The sequence below is a fragment of the Lycorma delicatula genome, chromosome 7 (genome assembly GCF_047948215.1).
Source record: "Lycorma delicatula isolate Av1 chromosome 7, ASM4794821v1, whole genome shotgun sequence".
NCBI classification, from domain to species: Eukaryota; Metazoa; Arthropoda; class Insecta; order Hemiptera; family Fulgoridae; genus Lycorma; species Lycorma delicatula.
This window is the reverse complement of record NC_134461.1, coordinates 98031542-98055593: the sequence shown is the minus strand read 5'-3', so window position 1 is coordinate 98055593 and position 24052 is coordinate 98031542. Positions and strand designations below refer to the sequence as shown.

At 30.1% G+C, this 24052-nt stretch overlaps 1 protein-coding gene across 1 annotated transcript in view; it reads right to left on the bottom strand.

The window, feature by feature from the left end:
* Positions 1-24052, bottom strand: part of sick (sickie) — a 944125-nt gene that overhangs the window by 694339 nt on the left and 225734 nt on the right. The window contains exon 4 of the mRNA XM_075371421.1: positions 16326-16443. Coding sequence (XP_075227536.1) covers positions 16326-16443 — 118 coding nt within the window. The remainder of the gene's footprint in view (positions 1-16325; positions 16444-24052) is intronic.

Genomic DNA, 24052 nt, shown 5'->3' with positions numbered 1-24052 from the left:
AATTTAAAAACACATCAAAATCAAATATTAAACATGTTCCAAGATAACAATCAAAGATTTAATCGATTAAAACGTATAAATAATTGATTTAACACGCATATTTATTTCAAACTATTAATTTGTTTTAATTTGTCATGATCATTATTGGTTTTACGGAATTAAACATGCGCAGTTAATTATCAAGTAATGTGTTATCGTCTAAAAAAGATCACATTTCTGAACGATTTTAAAGATTAACAAAATACAAAAGTTCTTTCGGTTAAAAAATAAAGAAATTTAACAGTATGACTTTACGAAATAAAATTGATTTTTTTTATTTTTGCTTTAGTTTTTAAGAAATAGGCAATTTTTTTAAGTTTGTGTATGGAATATAGAAATAGAATTTTGTAGCGTATGAAAAATGCCGTGGCTGACTGGAATTCGAACCCGGGATCTCCGGAAGAAAGACCGAGATCCTACCACACCGCCACGTAGATTTAGATAAAATTTTATAAAGAACTAGAGAACTAGCTGTCCCAGCAATGCTTCACCATTACTAGATTTAAGTATATATATATACACAAATGAAAGTTTGATAAAACATTAAAAAACTGAATATTACAGAACTTCACAAAATTTAACCATTCCCATCTTCCCTTTTTCTGACTCAAACACAATCAATAAACCCTTTTTCTCTTCTTCCCTTTCTTCCTATTTTCCTTCTCCCATTTTTCGCAAATAATTTTCTTTGCACGTAACTAATACATATACTGAATATGAACCAAATCGGACCATAAATACAATTTTTCTAAATATCTCGACCCCAGCACCACATAGCGGGCCCAAACTAATTCAGAAACCTTCGCGGGCGTGCGCACAACAACTCACGAAAGTTTAATCGCAATCGGATGAATGGTATAGGAACGCATACGGGACAAACAAACACTTATTTATATATAAGATTATGTATGATAAGTAATAAGATTTCCCTATTATTTTTATGTTCTAGCTGCTGTGTCCGAAGCATTATTAGATCTGCTATTAATACAATGAAGAGGATAATATACTGTCGATAGGGCGACATAGAAGAAGCCAGAAACCCAACCTTACATTTTACATCTGAGCTTTCCTTAATTTGACGATTAGCAATAAAAAAAGTAACAATACTACAGAAATCAATATCAATAGTTGCCAAATTTAGTTATACACGTTAATTAAGAAAAGTCAAGAATTACAATCAAAAGTAAAAAATGTTATTTTAAATGGGGTACTAGTCATAAATAATAAAATTATCCAAAAATCAAACAAATTAAATAACGATAAAAAATAATATTAACTTTTGAATATTTATATAGGGTTTATAAACCCAAAACGATAAGCAAAAAGACCAATCTGTACGTGAAGTAAAAACAAAATTAATGCTTCCGAAAAAAGTACAAAAGTATTATCCAGACACAAAACAAATTTTTATAAGTATAATATGCAAAAAATCTGAGTAAAACACTAAAGGAATGGAGTGTAAAGGTATCCCCCCCAATAAACTAGGATCTCTCTCTCTCTCTCTCTCTCTCTCTATATATATATATATATATATATATATATATATATATTTATGAAAGAGCGGGCATCAACAGCTATGGTCATTAGCCCGGTGGAAAATTGGTAGCGTAAGAAAATATGCCACGTCTGACGGGGGTTCGAACCCGGGACCTCCGCAAGAAATGCCAAGACGCTACCTATTAAGCCATGGAGGTCGGCATGTATTTAAATATCACAATTTTGGCGTTATCGTAAATACGTGAAGCAAATTAGCCCTTGTCCTCGAAAAAAATAAAGGTAAAATTAAATCTCTAAAGAGAAGAAATTTATAAATTAATTTGTAAAGACAATAATTACAATTTAGAATACGTACGGAAAAGTATAAAAAGACTGAAACTGGAGTACTGGAAACTTGAATAAAAGGGAAGGAGTGCAAAAATTTTTTTCCCCGCAAAAAATAACGAAATATTTTTTTTTTTAAATGTAAATATCACAATTTTAGAGCTATCGTGGATACGTGTCGTAAATTAACTTCTATCCACAGAAAGGTAAAGATAAAATTAAACTCATCTAAAAAGAAGAGATTTAAATTGATCTGTAAAGAAGACAATTCAAATTTAGGATACCATGGAAAAAGTAGAAAAAGATTGAAACTGGAATAAAGCAGCATTTGACTTATTATAAGTGTAGAAAACCAGACAGAGAAATCGGCTGCAATTTAAACGGCTGTATTACTTTGAAACTGATCAAAAAATTAATTTACACTCAAAAAAACCTTTAAAAAACAGTTCACTTAAATCAAAATATAGATGGTCATTTATTTCAATTATTAAAAAATTGTCATCAATAGTGGACTCTAGGAAAACGTACGTACAATTTCTAAAGAAAAACAAAAAAATAATAATAATAATAAGGAATATAAATAAAAAAATAAATAATACTTAAACAATTTTATTCTGGATTTTAGAGTAGAATACAAAATTAGACTAAAAAGAAAAATAACTGTTTCGTGGTGGGCGAAAAAGTTTCGCCCACAGACCATATTGAGAATCAAAAGTTTTCTACCGACCACAATGTTTAAACTAACCATCTGTTAAAAATAATAATTGCAATTGCTGTTCCTAAGAAGTGCTCGTATTTAAACGTGATATGTCCTATTTCTGAGTTGAAACTTACATTTTAGTTTTAAATATTAGAAAAACACATAATTCATGCCGTTTTTTTTTTTTAATCAGCCATCGCCTTCCTAGACCGCCTGAAAACGCCCCCAAATTTTCTGTGGGCCATCTACCGTCCCTAAAGACCTCCAGCGCCCACAAAGGGGTGTTATCCCCCCCCCCCTTTGAGAACGAATGTTCTAGACAATTTCAATAGAAAGTGTAAGTTTAGTTTAAACTATTTAAATTTAAACTCAGATAGTTAACTACTTAGTGAACGGCTTTTTTTATAGGTTGATGGATAAAATTTATCTCAGTAGAGATAAAGACAGCTTAAACCAATCAAAGAGATATCTTCGCCCATTTACAAAGGTTTCATGTGAAAGGATACGGTATGTTCTTAAAAACTAAAAACGTTCAGCAGAGTTTAAAAAAAATTACAGTTCAAACATAGGCCCCTATCTTTGTTCAATAATGAAATATTTACTTCATTACTGATGACGAAAGTTTTCCAGCAATCTAAATTCATGTTAATACATACATACATTAAGAACTAAAAACCATTTTATCAATGTTAGCTACATTTTTAATATAGCGTCATCCGCATGATAGTTTAAATCTACAACACAATTCCGCATAACGCAGATAACCAAAGGAAATGACTATATTTTTATCTGGTATTATTTATAATTATATCTGGCAACCGAAAAAAAATAAATATAACAATATTTGTGTTGGAAATAAATGTCTCTTCACGCAACGTAGTAAATTTCAAAAAACGTAGTTGCCTTTATTTACTTTCACCATCATTTTCTAGAAATATAGAAAATTTAAATCGCGTATAGGACCTTCAGTAATAGCAGGAATTGGATAATTTTAATTATTTTTTTCAAAATGTGCTATTGAACGACCGCTACTTTACAATAAACGGAAAGGCACATCGGTCCTACTTACAAAGAATTTCTCTTGCATTACGTATTTACTTCCTATCCACAAACTCAATTTTTAATGTAAATCACCAGTGCATTTACCAGAGAATAAAAAAGAAAAATAGCTGACATTCTGAATATTATTTTTAAATGATTTATTGGTTAACAGTAGCTAATTAGAATGAATAAAATGTTGTTAATTTTTTCTTCTTCAGTTTATCAGTAAGTACTTTCAACAAATAATTTTATTTTTGTTGAAGACTTTACTAATTGGTATATTTCACAACTACATGTGTTTAAATTATGCGATACGTAAATCCGACGATGTTTGTGAAATAGATTATTGTTAGTTATTACATAAAATAAATCTGTATAATAAATCGATTAATTTTGTATGTTTTGATCGGTAAATAAGTAAGGTAATGCATAGAAAATTAACTTCAAATCGATTTTGTAGAAATTTTATTATTGTTATTATTATTATTATTATTATTTAGTAATATTTTGTTCATAAAAACTGCGCAAGATTCTTAAGAAGTTCAACTGAAAACGTTGAACCATTTGAAGGTTAGATGAATGTAGAGACCGTATTTATTAAATAATTCAATTAAAAATTGTATCCTAGCCACGGAATATTAAAAATTTAATAAAATTACAAATTTTTATCATTTAATACGTAGAGATATTGCTTCTTCAGAACAGACCTTTTTTTAATAATATAACAAATCAATAAAAATAAATAATAATAATAAAATTTTTACTGAGACTTAAATGGTAAAGTATAAAATGAAATCGAATTAGCGAAGTAGAATTAAAGGAAGGTAAGTACGAATTGGAAATCTCTAGAATTTAAAAGTTGAATTATGTTTTTAATTGATACCATTCAGAAATACGAAAGGAAAAATTTCTAATAAGGAACAAAAGAAAAAAAGCAGTGAGTAATAAATTTATTTTATTAATTTATAATTTGGCAAAAGAAAATGTTTTCTAAGGAAAAAAGTGATATGCTACCGTCTATCCAAAACAACACAACGTCTGTTGTTTTAATAAGAAAAACTTATTCGTTCCATTTATATAAATTTTCTTCATGCAAGACATTTATGTGAATACTTACTTAATTGAAATTTAGTTTAAAGTTGGATATTTTCTCCTATTTTAACTTAAAGATTACATTTACAAACATATTTTAATTGACTTTTTGTTTTTGACGCCATGCTTGAAATGAAATTATATATCTGGAGCTTATAATCGTTGTAATTAAATGAATTTGCAGGTTTTTTAAAGGTTTGAAGGGCCGATGACGCGTCAGTTATTGTAACCTTAGCTAAAGTCATTACCGATTAATTACCTAGGAGATTAACGAATAAAGTGCAGCAGAAAACTTATATGGAATATAAAACTAAAAAAAAATAAAGATATCAGATTTAATTCGGAGGAAACAACCAGACAAATTAAATGCATTTCGAATTTGCAAATAAAAAAAAATCTGAATAATTCTAAATAAATCTGAATTCAAATTCTGAATAAATCCAAATCTTGCATTTCAAATCTGAATAATTAGAAATAAATAAAAGAGTAATTTAGTAAAAAATACAGACTATAGTATTAAACCAAATTAACAAAAACAAAAAAATAAGTAACTTATAATTGTTCGGTAATGTATTAATTTCCATTTTTATTTAATTAATCAAAATTATTTAATTAACCCTTATGATTTGATTGTTTTGAGAATAAAATATCGAAGAAAAATAATTAAAATTAAAAAACTATGTATTGTTCATTTTCAATTAACAAAAAAATAAATTGAACCCAATTTTAAATGGTGGAATTGAAATGGGGTTATGGAAATGGATAAAATACAGTAACCCTCCTTTCGTTCAGTGAACAGATAATAAATTTCAGGGGTTTAATATTCCCCCTTCTCAATTGTACAATGAATTATCGATTACTATAATATCCAAAAATATGAGAGACCAAATCCTCTTTGTGTGTTACGGATCCCATCCATGAAGATGGCTTCAACGTACCTAACTCGTTGAGTGGTTCGAGACCAACCCTTACTAAAACCATTTTCTCGACCTCCCGTTGCTGTTAATAATAACATATGGCTATCTTTCACAATAATTCGAACATGAGTTCACTTAGTACACAGTAATTCCATGCAAATTACATAAGAACAATATTTACCTACAGTCACGCCTAATTTTCATTAAAATTTCAGACCAGGAGGAGGTAAGGTTCTATTCCATCATTTCCGATGAAAAGTGTATTTTGAGACATTTTTTATTTGAAAATACATAAAAGTTTTTATAATTTTTAATATTTTACGGACACTTAAGAGATTATTTTCTGCTAATATTTTAACCTCATGATTTACTGCCAAATTTTTTCTACGGATTTTATTATCCACATCTAATAAATTAAAACTACATGTTTTAATATATACTTATATATACAATATATACTTATATATAACAACACGGTTCGTCTTCTAAGATTCTGTCACAAATGGATCTCTCCTATTTTTTCTTTTTTAAACCTCATATTTCTTTATTTCAAACTTTATCAGCTTACTTAATTTTCAGCATCCTATAAAATTTTCATTTCATGCCGGCTTCCGTGGTAGTGTCTCGGCCTTTCCTCCGGAAGACCTGGGTTCGCATCCCGGTCAGGCATGGCATTTTTCATAACCAACATTTCCATATACAACGCACAAGCTTCATGCTTATGTGGCAATATCAAGCAAAAAAAAAAAAAATTTTTTAAGGAAAAGAATCATACCACAATGAAATTGTTGGAAAAGAGAAAGAATAAATACGCGGAAAGAATAAAGGAATATTAGGAAAAAAGAAAAGAAACCTGAAGAAATATTTGTCTGGTCACAGTAATCTAACCCAAAAATAAAAATTTTATTGAAAAAAAGGTATTTGTCATGATTTTTCATGAGCTGAAAAAAAAATTCCGAATTAATTAATAAAGATCAGCTCAAAAGAACTATATAATATTGATAAATCATATAGAGTTAAAATCGACTTTATAAAATGCTTAAGGAAACATAAATATAAGATAAAAAAAATATTTAATGTTTAAAGTTTATAACCGACCTAGATTAGAAATTGCATTATAAAAGCGCTATTACTATATAAATAAAAGATGATATTTAAGCAAACCATTTCTATAGTTACATTCAAATAATGTGAAGAGATTTTTATTTATTTTTTATTGGAAAAAAAAAACAAATCAAGCCGGTTTTAATAGCAATATGTCATCATCAATAATTTACATGTTAATAAGATGAATGAATATCTAGCTTTTATTACCTGTCTATGCAATTGAATTGAAAAATATTACAATTTTATAAAACTTAATAACCATAAAATTAAATTACAATTATTTATAAAAATCTAGGACGAAGAATTTATGGTATACAGCTTGTTGCAACCAAAAAAATGAGAATACACAAAAAAAGTCCTTAAATATTACATTGCTAAAACATAATCAATACTGAGGTGTTTTCGTTTTTTTTTTAAATATTCAAAAAAATATGATCTCTACAGATTAAATTATTGTCTTTTGTTTTTTGGTTTTCTTTTATATTTTTTTAAGCTATGAAAACCTTTTTACGTGTAAAGGTTTGTCTCTACTAAAAGAAATACTGTAAAAATAATAAAGTTAAACCTTTCTTTTCAGTTGCTTTATCTAAACTTCAATACAGCATTTCTACCGTCACAATCCAATGTTTCTTATAGCAAGGAAACCCCTATGGAACTGTTTACAGGAACAAATAAGAAGCCGCCAAAGTAAAAGAATAAACAGTTTAGGAATGATGTTTTGAAGCCAAAAAAGTTTTAGTTACCTCAGAGCTGATAACATACATATAATTCGAACGATTAATTAAAAATTGGTAAAAAAAAATTAAAGCTTTATAAGAACAATTAGTACAAAAATGGTTTAACTTAAAAAAAAAAAGGTTTGTTTGTATTCGACTGATAAAATAAAAAAAGCTGACAACAAAACTGTAATACATTCCTGGCATTGATCTTATTCCTCATTTAATCTTATATATTAAAAAAATAATAATAAAATTAAAAAAATTGATATTTTTGAACTTTGTTCGGCTCTCCCACTCCGTGTATTGCCCTCAAATTATTCTTCTTTTTGGGTTACTTGCACTACTACTATGTCTAGGAAAACATTAAAAAAAAATTTGGTCTACAAGTATGCAATAAATAAAACGATATTTTTTTCGATTTTTTGAAGGGAGAATTTTGGTAATGATAAGAAGCAAGCACGCATGTACTGAGCTTAAAATAAAGTGGGGTTATGTTTGAATAATTTTGATAAAATTGACCCCAGTAAACTATCTACCCTACTTCCTAGAGATATTGAACCCAAAGTTTTACCAATAAAATGCCCCATCTATACGAGTCCCTGTACAAAATTTCATTAAAATTTTGTGACATTTGCTATTCTGTCAATTGCTACTAAGTTCCAAACATGCTAATAAACGTACGTATGAACATTAGCCCCATTTTTTTTGTTGAAGTCCCTGGGTAATGAAACGCGTAGAGAAATGAAAAAAAAAACCATACCTCATTGGGCTCTTACATTGAACTCTTATGGTTCTATGATTTTGTCTGGTACTACATTAAAACTGGATGATTATGGTTTAATTAATTGTTTTGGTTATATAATTTTTTAATTTAATTATGGTTATTTTTACTTCCTTATATGAAATAAAGGAAGTATTGTGATCGCAAAAAATTTCGGTTTTCAGATTTCAACGGACCAACCTGAATCCATTTTGACTAATTTCGGACTGATGTCTATACGTACGTATTTATGAATCTCGCATAACTCAAAAACAATAGCTGTAGCAGTTTGAAATTTTGGATTTAAGACTGTTGTAACATCTAGATGTGCACCTCCCCTTTTGACTGTAATCGACTGAACCAAAAGTGTCCAAAAAAGCCCAAAAAATCCAAATATTTTATTAACCGCAGTAATAAGCCTTCATTGAGAGGTTTTCAACAATATATCATAATTAGTCCTTATTTTCATTGGTTTCAGAGTTACAGCCAAATAAAATTTTTATTAATAAAATACTTGGATCTTACAAGGGAAGGCACATCGGTTCAAATCCGACTTTATCTCCTTTTTTTTAACTTTATTTTAATTTAAATATATTGATTTATTAATAACTATCACCTGTGATTGTAATAATGTTTTACAATAACTAATAATTCATTAATAACAATAAAAAAAAATCAGAAGTTATTAGGGAAATAAAATTTTATGTACTTTTAAAATAGTGTATATGTAATTTAAAGGCATTATTAAATATATGTAAACGTAATAGATCTGGTGAAATGTTTGATTATTTAATATTAATTGAAAATTATAATTTAGGATCGTATTAATTTTTGATTTTCTAGATTAATTTCAATTATTCAGGAATTTCTGTTTAATTTTATCTTCATTAAAGTTAACTACAGAGTGACTGAAAAATAAACCCTCACAAGAACAGATACACTGATGCATACATGCCCGATCTTTAATAAATTGTAAAACATTTTTATCTTTTAGTTCATTACTCCTCGAAGTCGGATTTGACAATCACTTCGTTTATTTGTTTTTTGATGCCAATCATTTAATCGCTCTTTGATTTGATATAATTCTTCTGATCTCAATTTGAATACACGTTATCTAGTTTCAGCAATTGTGTAATTGTCCACTTTATTAAATAATTGGAGGGTCGCATCGCGCTTTCAAATTAAATGAAGTGCAGCAAAAAATGTGTATATGTAATGTAACAGGCGTACAAGAAAGTCTCATGTGGTATCTACATCAGATTTTTTTATTTATTTATTATTTTATTTATTATTTATTCTTTTTTTTTCTTGCTGATATCGCTGCATAAGTTTGAAGCTTGTGCGTGGATATACAAATTGAATTTTGTAGCGTATGAAAAAGACCGGAATTCGAACTCAGGACCTCCGGATGAAAGGCTGAGATGTTACAACTCCCCCGCGGAGATCGGAATTTTTTAATATTTCTTTTCTTTTTTATGGTTATTTTTTTGATATCATACTTTCCTTCTTGCAGCATACCTCTAAAGTAATGGTGTCAGGAAAGTAAAAGAAAAAAGTAAATTTTTTTATTTATAAGAAAAACTAACCTTCGTGATTCAGTTTGTTGACTTCTTTGCCTTCCAGTACAAAGACAATGTTTTTCGAAATACCAAATACTAATTTATTGGTGAAACCCAAATATATTTTCAGGATGCAAAGCACATGTAAAATAGCATAATAAGGAATTAAAAATATATATATATAACGATTATCCAATTAAAGTGAAAAAGTAGTGTTAAAATTTAAAAAAGTGAGCCTTGATGGAAATCGAATTAATTTATGTGAGTGAACAACAAAAAAGGGTGTCAGTTGTGGAAAAGTAAAACCAAAGCAGTGTGATATAATAAAAAGGATATAGATACTGAATAAAACCCCCAAACACTCAAGCAGTACAAAAAAAATGTTTGACAACATACGATTTTTCAGTTATTTGAAGTAATTCAAAATACTGGTTTTGAACACTTAAAAATAGTGGAAAATTAAAAAAAAATCCGTCCCCAGTTGAATACTTCAGATAAATTAAACTTGCTGACGGAAAATTTTGTAAAGGCCACTAGCCTTGATTTTTCTATAAAAAAGATTTGGTATTCTCTTTAAATTCATTACTGGGTGCATTGTTTCTTATAAAGAATGATGGAGATAAATTTATTAATAAAAACTATTTATAACAATCTTTCTTATGTTATAAGATAACATAAGACGTTAAGATGTCATCTGCAGAATAAAAATCACCTGCAATTTGGACGTACTGATGTACAAAAATACTGATGACATACTAATACGTAAAAATAGATTTACATATTAATTGAAGTAATTAAATGAAAAATGTTCCTTATTTCCTTAAGTACGGCTTGAAAATACAATGAATTTTTTTCTAAGAGGCTTGTAATTCATATTAGGATGAGTTAAAGCCCTAATTGATGGATACTTAAGAGACGTATAAATATGTCCGTTTATTAGACTATACACAACGATTCGAATACTATTTGAGTGAGAAAAAAATCAGTACATTAATTCATTTAGTTGCATAAAAGTGTTACATTATGTCAATAAAATTTTCTAATTTAAAGGATTAACCCACACAATTAGATAGAAGCTACTTCATAATTTCAAATACATTAGTGTACAAAGGGTTTAAAAAAGAGATTTATTCATAAAGTTAAAAATATTATGTATCTATGTTCTTCCCAAAAATTAAACGTACAGAGATTAATTTTTGAGATTAATCTCAATTTTAACTTTTACCACCTACGACTTAAGTTAAAAAAAATTTAAAGGAGATATTTCATGATTAATAATTAAATTTATCTTAAGATAAATAAAAGTCATTGTATGTGGATGTATATGGGTAGGTATGTTTGTATCTGCCCTAAACCGCCGGGCAGATTTCAATCAAACTTAGGATTACTTATTAAATGAGCAAAAACACTGTGAGTGTTAGACATCCCTTCTGAAAGTTTAAATTCTGGAACATTTGAGAATATCCTAGAATATTTTCGAACACTATTACACTTTAGAAATCTGTAGAACATCCTAAAAATTTCTAGAAGATTTTGGAGTCTTCTAAATTAACCTCGAATACTTTTCAACTTATTATATTTTGGAACAATCTTGAACATTTTACATTATATAATTTTTTTGAAAATTTTACAACAATCTACATATTCCAGAACATTAAATATAACTATGAAATATTCTAGAAGTTTTTTAAAAAAATTCTGGAACATTTAGGAATATTTTTGAACAATATGACATTTTTGAGCATTCTAGAACATTCAGCAACATTAGAGAACAATTTTTAACAGGAACTTCTACACCAATATGAAATTTTCGAAATGTACGTAGAACATCCTGCAGTATTCCTGCAATAGAGAAGATCTCGAAAGTTCCTTAACATAAAAAGAGATGTCAGTTACTTCAGTTTGAACTTAAAAAAGCTTAAATTAAGATCGACATACCGTAACTATGGAGTGTTTATACTGTTGCTACGCATCGGTTTGTTTACTATTCCGCATTATTTATGAAACTTTATTTTTATGAATTAAATTACGTTAACCTAGTTGTCTTGTGTTTTTTTTTACTCCATTTGGGCTATAAATTAATTCGTTACAGTTTATTGATTTTAGACGCTTTCAGGTGTTCTTTTGGGCTAATGGCTCTGAGGATGTAACCACACCGGGAGAGAAATTCTCTGTTCTGGATGCTTGGGACAGCATGGGTGCGAGTGAGGGGCCGTTACGGATGATCTTGCACGGCAGATACGTGGGATACGGGATGTTGGCAACCTGGAATGGGGACAGGGCAAAGCAAACATCGGTGGCGCTGAGGACCACGGCTGCCCAGACAGTGGATGATGGCGCCGGTGTGCGAGCATAGTGGTTACCCGGACCGTTCGATGTGCGGCAGCACTCGGAAGTGGAGTTGATGATAGTGACGACTCAGTTGATTCTTCAGAGGTGACCTAAGGACATCTACCGACGTTGTGCAGGATATTAATGATCTTAAGGCAGAGAGACGGTCATATGCAGACCTCCTCCGAACGGAAGAGCACTGTGTTGCCGGGAGATTCAGGGATTCTCTTCGCTCGCAATGGCCAAGGGAGGAACTTGATTCGGGGGGTACTGCTACTAAGCTCCGGCAGCAGATAATTGAGAATGTTGAAAGAACCACGGTGACTGCTGGTAGGGTTGTTCGGCATCCTGCTGATGAAGGTCGTCGATCCTCTCACAACTGAAGAAGAATGGTGCGGAATTTGTATAAGATTGCCGGAGAGTCGCGGTGACCATGGAGGTCCTCTCCCTGCGGTCGTCATTTGGGGCAACGCAAATGGTGACGGTGGCGGTTCCACCCATTTTGGCGGGTGAGTTGTTAAAGGCCGGGCGAGTTCGTATTGGATGGGTAGCCTGTAGGGTGCTACCCTACAGAGTAGGGTGCTGTAGTGGCCGACCGGAGTACCGGCGGGGAGACTCTTTTGAGGTCTCCTCGCTTGAGGTAGCACTTGTTAAACGGATCCGGCTATGGGAACCGGAGCAAATGAATCATAGTGTTTAGTGAAATTTTGGACAATATTTTCTTTAAGAATTGCAAAAAGTTTCGCGTAATGGATTGACGATGCCTAAAATGATAAGAAAATCGGTCAAATTCAACCGAAAGCTAAGAAAACAAAGTTTTTGCGAGCAGACGAAACAGGTGAAAACCGACACCGCTGAATCTGAGGATCAACAAGAATGGCGTCTTCAAGAAATGCGAGCTTTTTAAAGGTTAATTTCAGCAAGAAGGAATGCAAAGGAGATTTATGTTTGTTGTGGTGGAAAGTTAGTGACAATTTTCGTAAAAATGATATGGATGGGCTTATGAAGAATAAGCTAATCTATATAAGCTAATAATAATAAGCTAATAATCTATAAGCTAATCTATATAAGCTAATAAGGCTAAGAATAAGCTAATCATTAATAAATAAAGAGCATAAATATTATACTCAATGAAATACGTAAACGGTTAATAAAAACGAAATAAATTATTTCGCTATTTTATAGCTATAAATCATCAAAAAATGTATATCTACATATTTTAATAATAATTTCAATTTAAATAAATAATCTAACAATTCAACAATAGATTAGAAACAAAATAACATTAAGAAGCATATAATGAGGTCAAGTCATGCTACAAATGTATAATCTTGTATACTATAACCTTAATAAGAAAAATTAAATTCCTGTATCTTGTTTTAAAATACTCAAGTAAGGAAAATAATGTAAGTTCTCTACACAGTATAAAATATTCTAAAAACTTATTTGAAATTATGATGAAATTACTTTCAATTGATTACTAACCTTTACTAGCTTAACAAATAAATAAATAAATTACAATACAGACAAATAAACGTACATTTACATATATCTAAATTTATTTGTCTATAACAAATAACGTGATTTACAAAATGTAAAACAAATTACCGTAGATACGTAAACGAACGAGTTAATAATAACAATGCACGTATAATATAATTTTACAATTTCGTAGACATAAGTGTTATATTATGACTACTGTAATCAAAAAGTTATTTGACTGTTGTTTTTGTTCGAATTACTACGCAACTTTAGGGATCTGCTCGGTCGGTATGGCAATCGCGCAATATGGCGTGCAAGTATTACGTAGTAGGCGGTATGCTAAGTTGCCTGCAGAAAATTGTGTATGCAGTTTGCATGTTTGAAACGAATCACAAACTGCATAACTTGCCTTTGAGCTGTTTTTTTCCTTATGAATTGTTTTCTTTTTTTTTAAAGAACATAATTTTTTCCTTTTTTTAAAAAAACAAAATGAAGTCACATGTTATACATGATATAACATTATAGAGTTATTTTTTTTTTATTTAAACAACATTAAATTTTTAAATCGTTGTAAAAAAGAAAATATGGTTTAAGTAATGTTAACATTTCTTAGAGTAATTTTTAAAATTTTTGTGTAATAGTTAAATGCATTAAAAGAAAGTATTTTTAAATATTAAAAATATAGAGAATTTAATAAAGTCATTCATACGCTCTAGTTAAACCCAAATTTTAAACTTTATCCCTAACCACAATTAATACGGTTTCATAACTTTTTTTACAATCGTCAATTAATTTTTTTGATTATGGTAAGAAGAATTTACTTTGATTGAAATTAACAAAATTTTTATAAATCCTTTTGATATAATAAATAAAACTGATTTATTAGAATTGTTTTATTAACAAATTTCTAAATAAAGGAAGAGTGTTAATTCGATTCGTTTGAATAAATAAAACAAATTTTTTATTCTGACTGGTACATTATAACACATGTTACAGACCACATTAGGGTAGGTATGATAATCCGCGAATGAAATAGAAACTGCCCCATTACTTGCCTTGATGGATCAAGGGAAATCATGGAAAATCTTACTCAGTGCAGCGTCTCAAAAAATATAATTTAATTTTAAATTAAAAATAGAAACCAATATTAATAATTAAAAATATAAATACATTATATAAAAGAATAGATACATGTGGAGGTGCTACATATATAGAATAATTAAAAAATAAATTATTATTCCGATATTAAAAGAACTGAAGTGTGGTTTTAATTAAAACTATTCACAAATTTATCCATAGAATATTGTTTTTGTGAAATGTATATTTTTATTTTATTCTGAACAAACTGAAGTAAGTTTTAAATCTTTCAAATCTTTCTTTTTACAATCTCTTTTTTGGCTCAGAATTAGTTTATTTACAATCGATTTTGAGGAAGGAAACACAAGTAAATCGTATTAAAAAAAGCAGAAGATGAGGGGTTTCCAACGATCACCTTCAGTAAAACATAAAGATAAAAAAATGCACACATACTTAAAAATATTTATTTTTAAAAATACAAACTTCATATACATTAACATACTTGCACTGAATAAGACCACATAGGTACAAGAGTTCATAAAGGCCTAATGAAAAACAATATAATTAAACAATAGAAAGAGAGACAAACAAATAGTAACATAAGCTCATGGAAGTAAAAGGACTAGACTTCTAATCAAGTTATACGAGATGCTCATCACGTATGTGATATTTAACCATCTTACTCAGCTTCCCCGATTCCCCCAAATTCAGTACATGTAGGTGTTTCAGTCGCCGGACATCCTTGATGTTGTCTAAGAGATTAATTGCTAGAAAGTTCCATGATTATCGAACCGTTTGAACTCTTCGCAAACATAAGGTAGTCTTGAATTTCTTCGTTCCGTGCGAACCATGGTAGCTCTGGAATGGATTTCGCTTATATATTTTAGAAACGTTGTTTAGTCTCGATGTTACTCTTGCTCGAGACTCCCATAGTTCTATATCATACGTCCAAATCGGTTTTAGAATCACCTTGTATATTAAAAGATTGTTGGACAGCAAAAAGTGTAAATTCCTGCTTAACATTACCTTATGTTCAACTGTTCCCTTTTTTCTCTCACGTGGTACTTCCACGTCAAACGATCAAGCTGAAGCCCAAGGTACCGTACGCGGTCAGAATGTGAGATGAAAATAGCAACTAGGTGGTTCCGGGAACAGTCATCTCTTATACTTTTTAAAAATGCGCTGATTTCTGTAATTTATTTTTTATTTATAAATACAAATTTTCAGAGATATCTGTTAAACTATGTAAGTAATAATCTTCAGATTTCAAATATAATTTTTTTATCAACTATGGAATGCGTCTATTTCATTTGTAATCGCTCGGTACAAACTTTTAAATTATTCATTTCTTTATGTTAACGCTTGTTTTTGCTACCAGTAATAAGTATTTAGATATTTATTCTAATATCATATTTTACTGAATATATCAGAAAGATATATTACATGCACAAATATTTCTAGTAATTTAGTTGGTTATATTCTCCAACAACTCATATGTACATATCAATGGTTTTGAAAATATTCCTATCAGATATCTTTAATATTCGTGTCGCGATAAATTACTCGACTATTTGATTGAAATTAAAAATACAATGAAAAGTACAATATTACTTGAAAATTTTAACAGACTGTATGTAAATAATATAAAAAAAAAAAAACGTATGTTAAATCTGTACTTACTGACTGCCTCTATTAGATCAGCAAGAAGTACTCCATCAGTCATGTCCCCTTGAAGATCTTGTATAAGTCTTTTAGAGCGTGCTTTTTCCAAATAATGATTTGCCCAGTCTGTGTATACCTAAAATTAAACATGTCAAATTACAATAATTATATAAAGTACACGATTTTAAAAAAAAATCTTTTTTTACACTTTTTGAGAAGTAATCCATACAAAATATGAATTAACAGAATGAACTATTTGAAGGTATATTGTTAGCAAAGAGTTAAACGACCTCTAATCAATGTCATAACATTTTGTGTTATTTTTTAATGGATTTGCGAATATATTCCTTTTAAGAATGATAAACAAACTTGATTACGTTTATATAATTCACTTCACCGTAACAAAAAAAAATACAAAATTATCAAGTTTTTCTGAAAAAATTTAGAAAACGGTTTAAACTTAGGCTATGTCAACTATTTCTGTTTACGACATCGCCATGAAAGAATTTTAAAAGTATAAACTTCTGAATCTATAAATTAACCAAACTTTTTAAAAATAAAATTAAATATCTTAATTAAAAACATTTTCAGCCGTCCTTGTGCCATCTTCAACTAAGTACTGGAAATGGTCACAAATACAGAAAAGTTTTGAAATAAGTTATTAAAAGGAAAAAAAACATATCATTTATATAATATTAGATCGGTAATTTCAACAATTTTATTGGTTTAATTACTGTTAATTGCTTCTTCACCAAATTATATAAAAATATAGATTGCTAAATCACAGTACATGTAAGGAGAGATAAAGAGCGTGAGAAACTGATTGAGGTAACAAATCACAGGACAGATAGACAAACGTTTATTCTTTCATAAAACAATAAATATTTGTTACACGTGAGATAAAACTGTATCTACAGATTTTACAATATTTCAATGTGTAAAAAAATTCATAATTTAAATTAATCACGGGATTTAAAAACTACTATATAAGAATCACCATTAAAACTATGGCCAATCACAGATTTTAGATACAGAAGTATCTAGTAAGATGCAGAAGTATCTAAACAAAGTAGCTAAAAACCCTGGAATATGAAGTTAAAAGAAGGATTCAGAGCAACCGAGAAGATGACTGATCAAATGAACGTCGAAGGGCTCAAGCTACACGTCAAATACGCATGTTTATTCCGCGAGTAGCCACAAGTAATATATATTAAAAGAAGTGTCCAAAGTGTTGTATCTCTTATTTTATCCATTCGACTAGCTGCAATTATAAAAGCGAATCAGGTAATTTGGATCTTCAAAAAAAACACCATTGACGACTTTCCAGAATAAAAGTTGCATGGGATCAAATCACATGAACGTGATAGCCATTACATTGTTCCTTAAATGAAAAATAGCTCAGGAATAACATTTCAAAATATAAATAACCTGTTACACTTCCGTCGAAGATATACGGTTCTAACACTTCGTTTTTTTGTTTTTTTTTGATCGTACAATTAACATGAAATCCGAATACATTGTTTCAAAGCGATGTTTTACATCTATAGCGATTTACAAATCTATAGAAAACAAATCTATAGCGGTTTACGAGCCTGTTTGATTTGAACCGTGTTACATCAGATCTCAGAAGGGAAAACTTTTCAACGTAACCTCTGAATGTCTCATTTTTGATTGACTTTAGCAGCCTCTTAATTCTCCAAGAAGACATATTTATGCTGTTCTGTTCTCAGGTCTCCTGTAGCATCGTCATCTCCTGGTAATTTTTCTTTTAGCGATAATAAGGTCCATTACGTCCCTAGGATACTGTGCCTAATCGTCCCTCATGCCTCTCCTCAGGTGTCGAGCGCCATGCTGTCTCCTGTATTATTAACGTCAAACGTTGGGTCAAACGTTGGACAAAATCATCTTTACAAATTGTCCGAATTAATCCTGGCAGATAAAACTTGAACTTCAATTCATTTAGAATCTTTTGAAAACTTGTTATAGATATTTTAGCTTCATTGAAACATTTTTGGTCAACGTTTGAATGGTTTTTACTGTTATCCGTAAAACATGTTTGTTTTTTTTTTTAGTGAAACTAACTCTAGGTATACTTGATAATGTAGATTTTCGAACATCGTAAAGTTAGAAAATACTGGAGTATTATTACGTTCGTTTTAAATTATTTTCCCAATTTTTCGGTAGTGAAAAATTTGAAAATTTTGAATAGAATTCTTCATGGTTGGCAAATATCTTTAATATTTTTCAATTAACACTAAAGCATAACAATTTGTTCTTCCTTCATGTACTTAAATACCATTATTCTCAATACAGATACAAAGATGAAGTGAACCAATAACAACGATTGATTGTAAGTAGTAATTATTGAACAACTAATTCCTAGGAACTTGTTACAAAATTTAAAACTAAATCTTTGAGAGCAGGTTCGAATCCCGGTCAAGCATGACATTTTCACACACGCTACAAATCATTCATCTTATCCTCTGAAGCAATACCTAACTGTGGTCCCGGAGGTTAAACAACAAAAAAATCTTTGAGAGAGTTTTAGCCAAATTTCAATGAATAATACAGAAAAAAAAACAGGTTTAAATGGTATAAAATTATTTGTTTTACCCATTAATTTATAAGAAAAACTCATCAATTTTTCTTTGTGAGTACTACTAAACTCTTTTCTTAAAAAATATGTATTAAAATTAAAAAAATAAATGTTTGCTTTATTTATTTTAGTGTGATTTTGCTTAGGATTTATTCAATAAACCGTGTTCAAATTCATACGTGATCTTTATCTTTTACAGACAGAAATTTATTCTATGTAATTCCTAATGTAATTTATTTGAAAGTACACTTTAAACCAGTAACTAACATGAAAGATAGTAAAGTAATTATTATTGTATAATATAGATATACCAGCCGAAGTAAAGAAATAATTACGCTTCTGTTTTGAGCAACAGTAATACTATATTTTTCTTCCAAGATTAACTTAATTGTATAATACTCGGCGAATATAATTATACTAGAAGTGAGTAAGATTATTTTGATATCCTTTATACTATTATTAGTACTGTACTAAAGATATTCCAATACAATATAAAACTAAATTATTTTACAGTAACTAAAATAAGAAATTAATTTAAATAATTGCATTCTTTAAGCAACTTGGATTTAGTTTAAAATTATTAATCTACAGTAAAGTTTCACAACAGTAGATACAAAAAAAAATATGAAAAATCAATGTTTTATTTTAATCACGAATGAATTTTATTACAGAATACTGATGCAATTTATTAAATAAATTATTAAAACAGATATTACAAAGAAAAATCAATTATTATCAAGTACTGCTTTGAATAAATATAATTAAGAATAAAATGTAGAATAATGTTTGCAATTAAATTTACAAAATATTCATGCAATCTACATCGTATAATTGTATGTAAATCATAATTACATCACATAAAAAAAAACATTAAATAAAATTTATTGATGTTAACGAACATGGAAAGTCAAAATAAAATACAATCAAAATAAATACAAGTTAACTGCATTTAAATGGTTTTCACTGTATAGTATTCAATTCTTTCATAATAAATCATGAAAAATTATTTTTAACAATAAACTTACAAGTTGCATCTTCAGTTTTTCCCAACAAAATGTCTATAAATACGAGGTATCTGCGGTAATTTTACTTCGAGCTAGAGAAAAATAGTATTATAAAGAGTCGTACAGAAGCTTTGATTGTACATACAAATATGTAGGTCATGTACTAATGTTTATATTTAGTTATGCTCCCATTCAAAGCGATCAAGTACGTTACGGATCTAGTCAACGGTATCCTTCGGACGTCGCAGTTCCCATTAGAATAGAAGGTGTCTCAAAAAATCATGATTCCGAAATCGCACAGAGCTGTTAATGTTAACACGGGGTTCGCGCTTCCGCGAACTTGGTTAGCTAGTTCAGAGGGATACGATGTAGGACATTTAAGATGTCCGGACGAGGCCTACAGCGAAGGCAAAAGCTGAGTTAATAAATCACTGATGCAAATGTCTATAGAGGCATAAATGCCTCTATAGAGCGGTCCTGTTGGGATGCCACCAATGTTAACATCGGTGGCATCCCAACAAGGCCAGGCTTATTACTATGAGATATCAAAAGTCAGAGGGCGATAGATGACTCCCGTTAAAGCCCAAAAAGGCTAGGAACGGCGGGGAGATGGCGACCGGAACGTCACTAGGCGTAGGCGGGTGTCTTCTCCAAAGGGGTTGGGATGTTAATGTTATCAGGACTTACTTAAGACCTGGTAAGATGTATTTTGTTTTAGTTCATTAAATAGTAGTACACCGATGGGAATGTCACTCGTGGCATCCTGGCTGAGGCGGACTGGAATATGTCAAAACCGAGGTTTTGAAGATGACCTCCGGTAAAGCCTATAAGGGCTACGAACGGAGGGGTTGGAGGAGGGTGTCTTCCCCTACGGGGGACAGGATATTAATGTTATCATACAGTGCGTGGAAGAAAGGAGATCCTACTCGGCGGCTTTCTTGTCTGTGCAACAGGCCCTTTACAAGATCTGGCGCCTGGTCTGCTTCATAAATTGAGACGCAGTCCTCAACCATTCTACTTAGTCTTACGGAACTATCTCAATAAGCGCTTCTCCTGGCCAGATGCATCGGTGAGTTATTTGTGATATCAAATCAAGGGTTCCACAAGGCTCCGTCTTAGGAAAAGTCCTGTACTCGATTTTTACTGCAGATCTTCCAGCTCCGGAAGATGTCACTGTCGCCTCGTTTTCTGACGATACAGCATTCCTGGTCGTTGACGAGGACTCGCACATGTCCTCAAAGAAGCTACAATCGGCGTTGCTAGCAAAATTGTGAATAAAAGTAAATCCGAATATTTCTAGTCATATTATTTTGCATTGAGGGGGGTGAATGCCCCGCGTCTTGACAGTCGTAAGGCTACACTTGGACAGTGTCGTAAGGCTAACCCACCTGGTTGGTCTAGTGGTGAAGGCGTCTTCCCAAATCAGCTGATTTGGAAGCCGAGAGTTCCAGCGTTCAAGTCCTAGTAAAGCCAGTTATTTTTACATGGATTTGAATGCTAGATCGTGGATACCGGTGTTCTTTCGTGGTTGGGTTTCAATTAACCACACATCTCAGGATTGGTCGAACTGAGAATGTACAAGACTACACTTCATTTACACTCATACATTTCATCTCCTCATTCATCCTCTGAAGTATTATCTAAACGGTAGTTACCGGAGGCTAAACAGGAAAAAGAAGAAGAAGAGTCGTAAGGCTACCAAAATTTGAATAACATATTTCCGTGGATTATCAAACATTTTTAATTTTTTACAATTACACTTAGATATACACTTCTTAGATAAACAGTTATTGCGTACTATGAAAATAAAAGCTTATAAGAAACCAATGGTTTCTTAATGAGCCTAATGTTACGGTTAAACAGAGTTAACTATACAATACAGAGAATATTTCATGAATAGCAAAATTTCTTTCCACAATTAAAATTTATTATCATTTTGTTTAATTTCAAACAATAATTTCTGTAAAAATATTTAGCGTAATCATAAATATTTCTTACTGTATACAGTACAAAAACGAAAAGTTTATACTTGTATTAATTTAGTATTATTGTGCTCCCTTCATCAAGTGAGTCATAAAATGAATGATCACTTTTATACGAATAAAGGTTATCAAAATATTTCGAGATTTATTTATATGCACTTGTAATGATTAGTATTGTTTATGACGTTTATAAACATTAATAAACATTTATTATTTTATAAACATTATAATAAACGTTAATAAACATCATCATTAAATAATAAACTTATACCTTACAAATTATAATAATTTATTTATAGTTATTTTTTATTATTTGCAGTCATTTTAAACGTACTCATGGAATAGTAATATAATTTTTTTTTTTCGTACTGTTGATTAATATTCCATATTAATGTTTACTTTTCAATAAACTAATTTAGGTCAATTATTGGCGTGTACCGGTACGAATGGAACAGTTTTTTCCTTCTGTAATGTTGTGGTGTGTTAGTTAACGTTTTGTCTATATTAAAGAATTCGTATGTTTTTTGCATTTTGTCAGTGAATTTTTTTCAATGGCAGAAATTAAATACATGTTAAGAATAAAAAAAAGAATAGACAAATAAGAATTTGTTAAGAATAAACAAATTAGAAAACTACCTTGTGTATGTTCTAAGTTCTACTCGTAAGAAGTTCTATATAATACTAGTATATAATATTTGAGGAATTCAGTGGCAATTCATTTTTAATGTGTAAATATGTGATATAATTTACTTAATGCTTCTACGAAAATATAACCGATTGTAAATAAAAATATTAAAAAATAATTATACTAGTGTTTACTTTTAATGTTCTATTATTTCATTAAGATAATTTAATAAAACATTTTTTTTAATTTCAAATATTAACGGCAAGAAACCTGCATCTTGATAATAATTTATATAAAAAAAAGGCTGTATGTGAATGAATATTATTCTAGGAAAGACTGGAGGAATATCAACCAAACTTGGTACAAGTTATGACTTACTAAAAAAATACTGTGGTGGTAAGACACCCCTAGCATCCCTAGAGGTGTGGTGTAGTGGGAAGGGTGTTACGTAAAAGCAATCGAAAACGACCGGACCGATATTACGAATAGTGTCGAGTAATTTTCGAGGTCGCTAGGATTATTGGTGACAGTTGCGATTATATTAAAGTCAATGTTTAGTCGAATAGAACTCTGTAGAATCTTCTAGAAATTTTTAGAAACAAACAGAACTTTGTAGAACCTTCTGGAAACAAAGAGAAATTGGTGCATTAAAATCTTTTGAAAATTCTTAGGAAATATTATGCTCCGGTTTTGGACTCATGATGTTCGAGAAAATTCCAGCACTCACTCGAATCTTAGATGGTTTATTTAAAGGAACGTAACTTATAATTTTTAAAACTTATAAATAAAATTATTTTGATTTTACTGTAGATAGATTTCATTCCTGTTTCTGTCTAATAAAAGATTGGGTTATATAAGTACTCAGGCAATGCCGAGTAATCACCAAAAGAAAATAAATGCAAAGGAACAACTGCTACTGCTACTACTACTCAGCATGAGATAAAGCTGCCTTTTCTTTTTCCTGTTTAGCCTCCGGTAACTACCGTTTAGATAATACTTCAGAGGATGAATGAGGATGATATGTATGAGTGTAAATGAAGTGTAGTCTTGTACATTCTCAGTTCGACCATTCCTGAGATGTGTGGTTAATTGAAACCCAACCACCACCAAAGAACACCGGTATCCACTATCTAGCATTCTAATCCATGTAAAAATAACTGGCTTTACTAAGACTTAAACGCTGGAACTCTCGGCTTCCAAATCAGCTGATTTGGGAAGACGCGTTCACCACTAGACCAACCCGGTGGGTCGAGAGAAAGCTGCCTGTCATGAGCTATGTGTACTATTTTTCTATCTCAAGTTTATCTAATAATTTTCTTTAATTTTTACGGGAAAATATTTTAAATATCTGCATGACTTCAAATCTGTACACCAATTCAGTATTAAGTAATATTGAATAAAAAAGAAACTATGACGATTAAAAGAGAGTTTCAATACAAAAAAAAAATCGTGTAATTCGTTGATTATCTCCCGTATCTCCTTCTTTTCTGAATCACTTAGAAATAATTTAACCCTATAAATACAACAAAAAAAATATA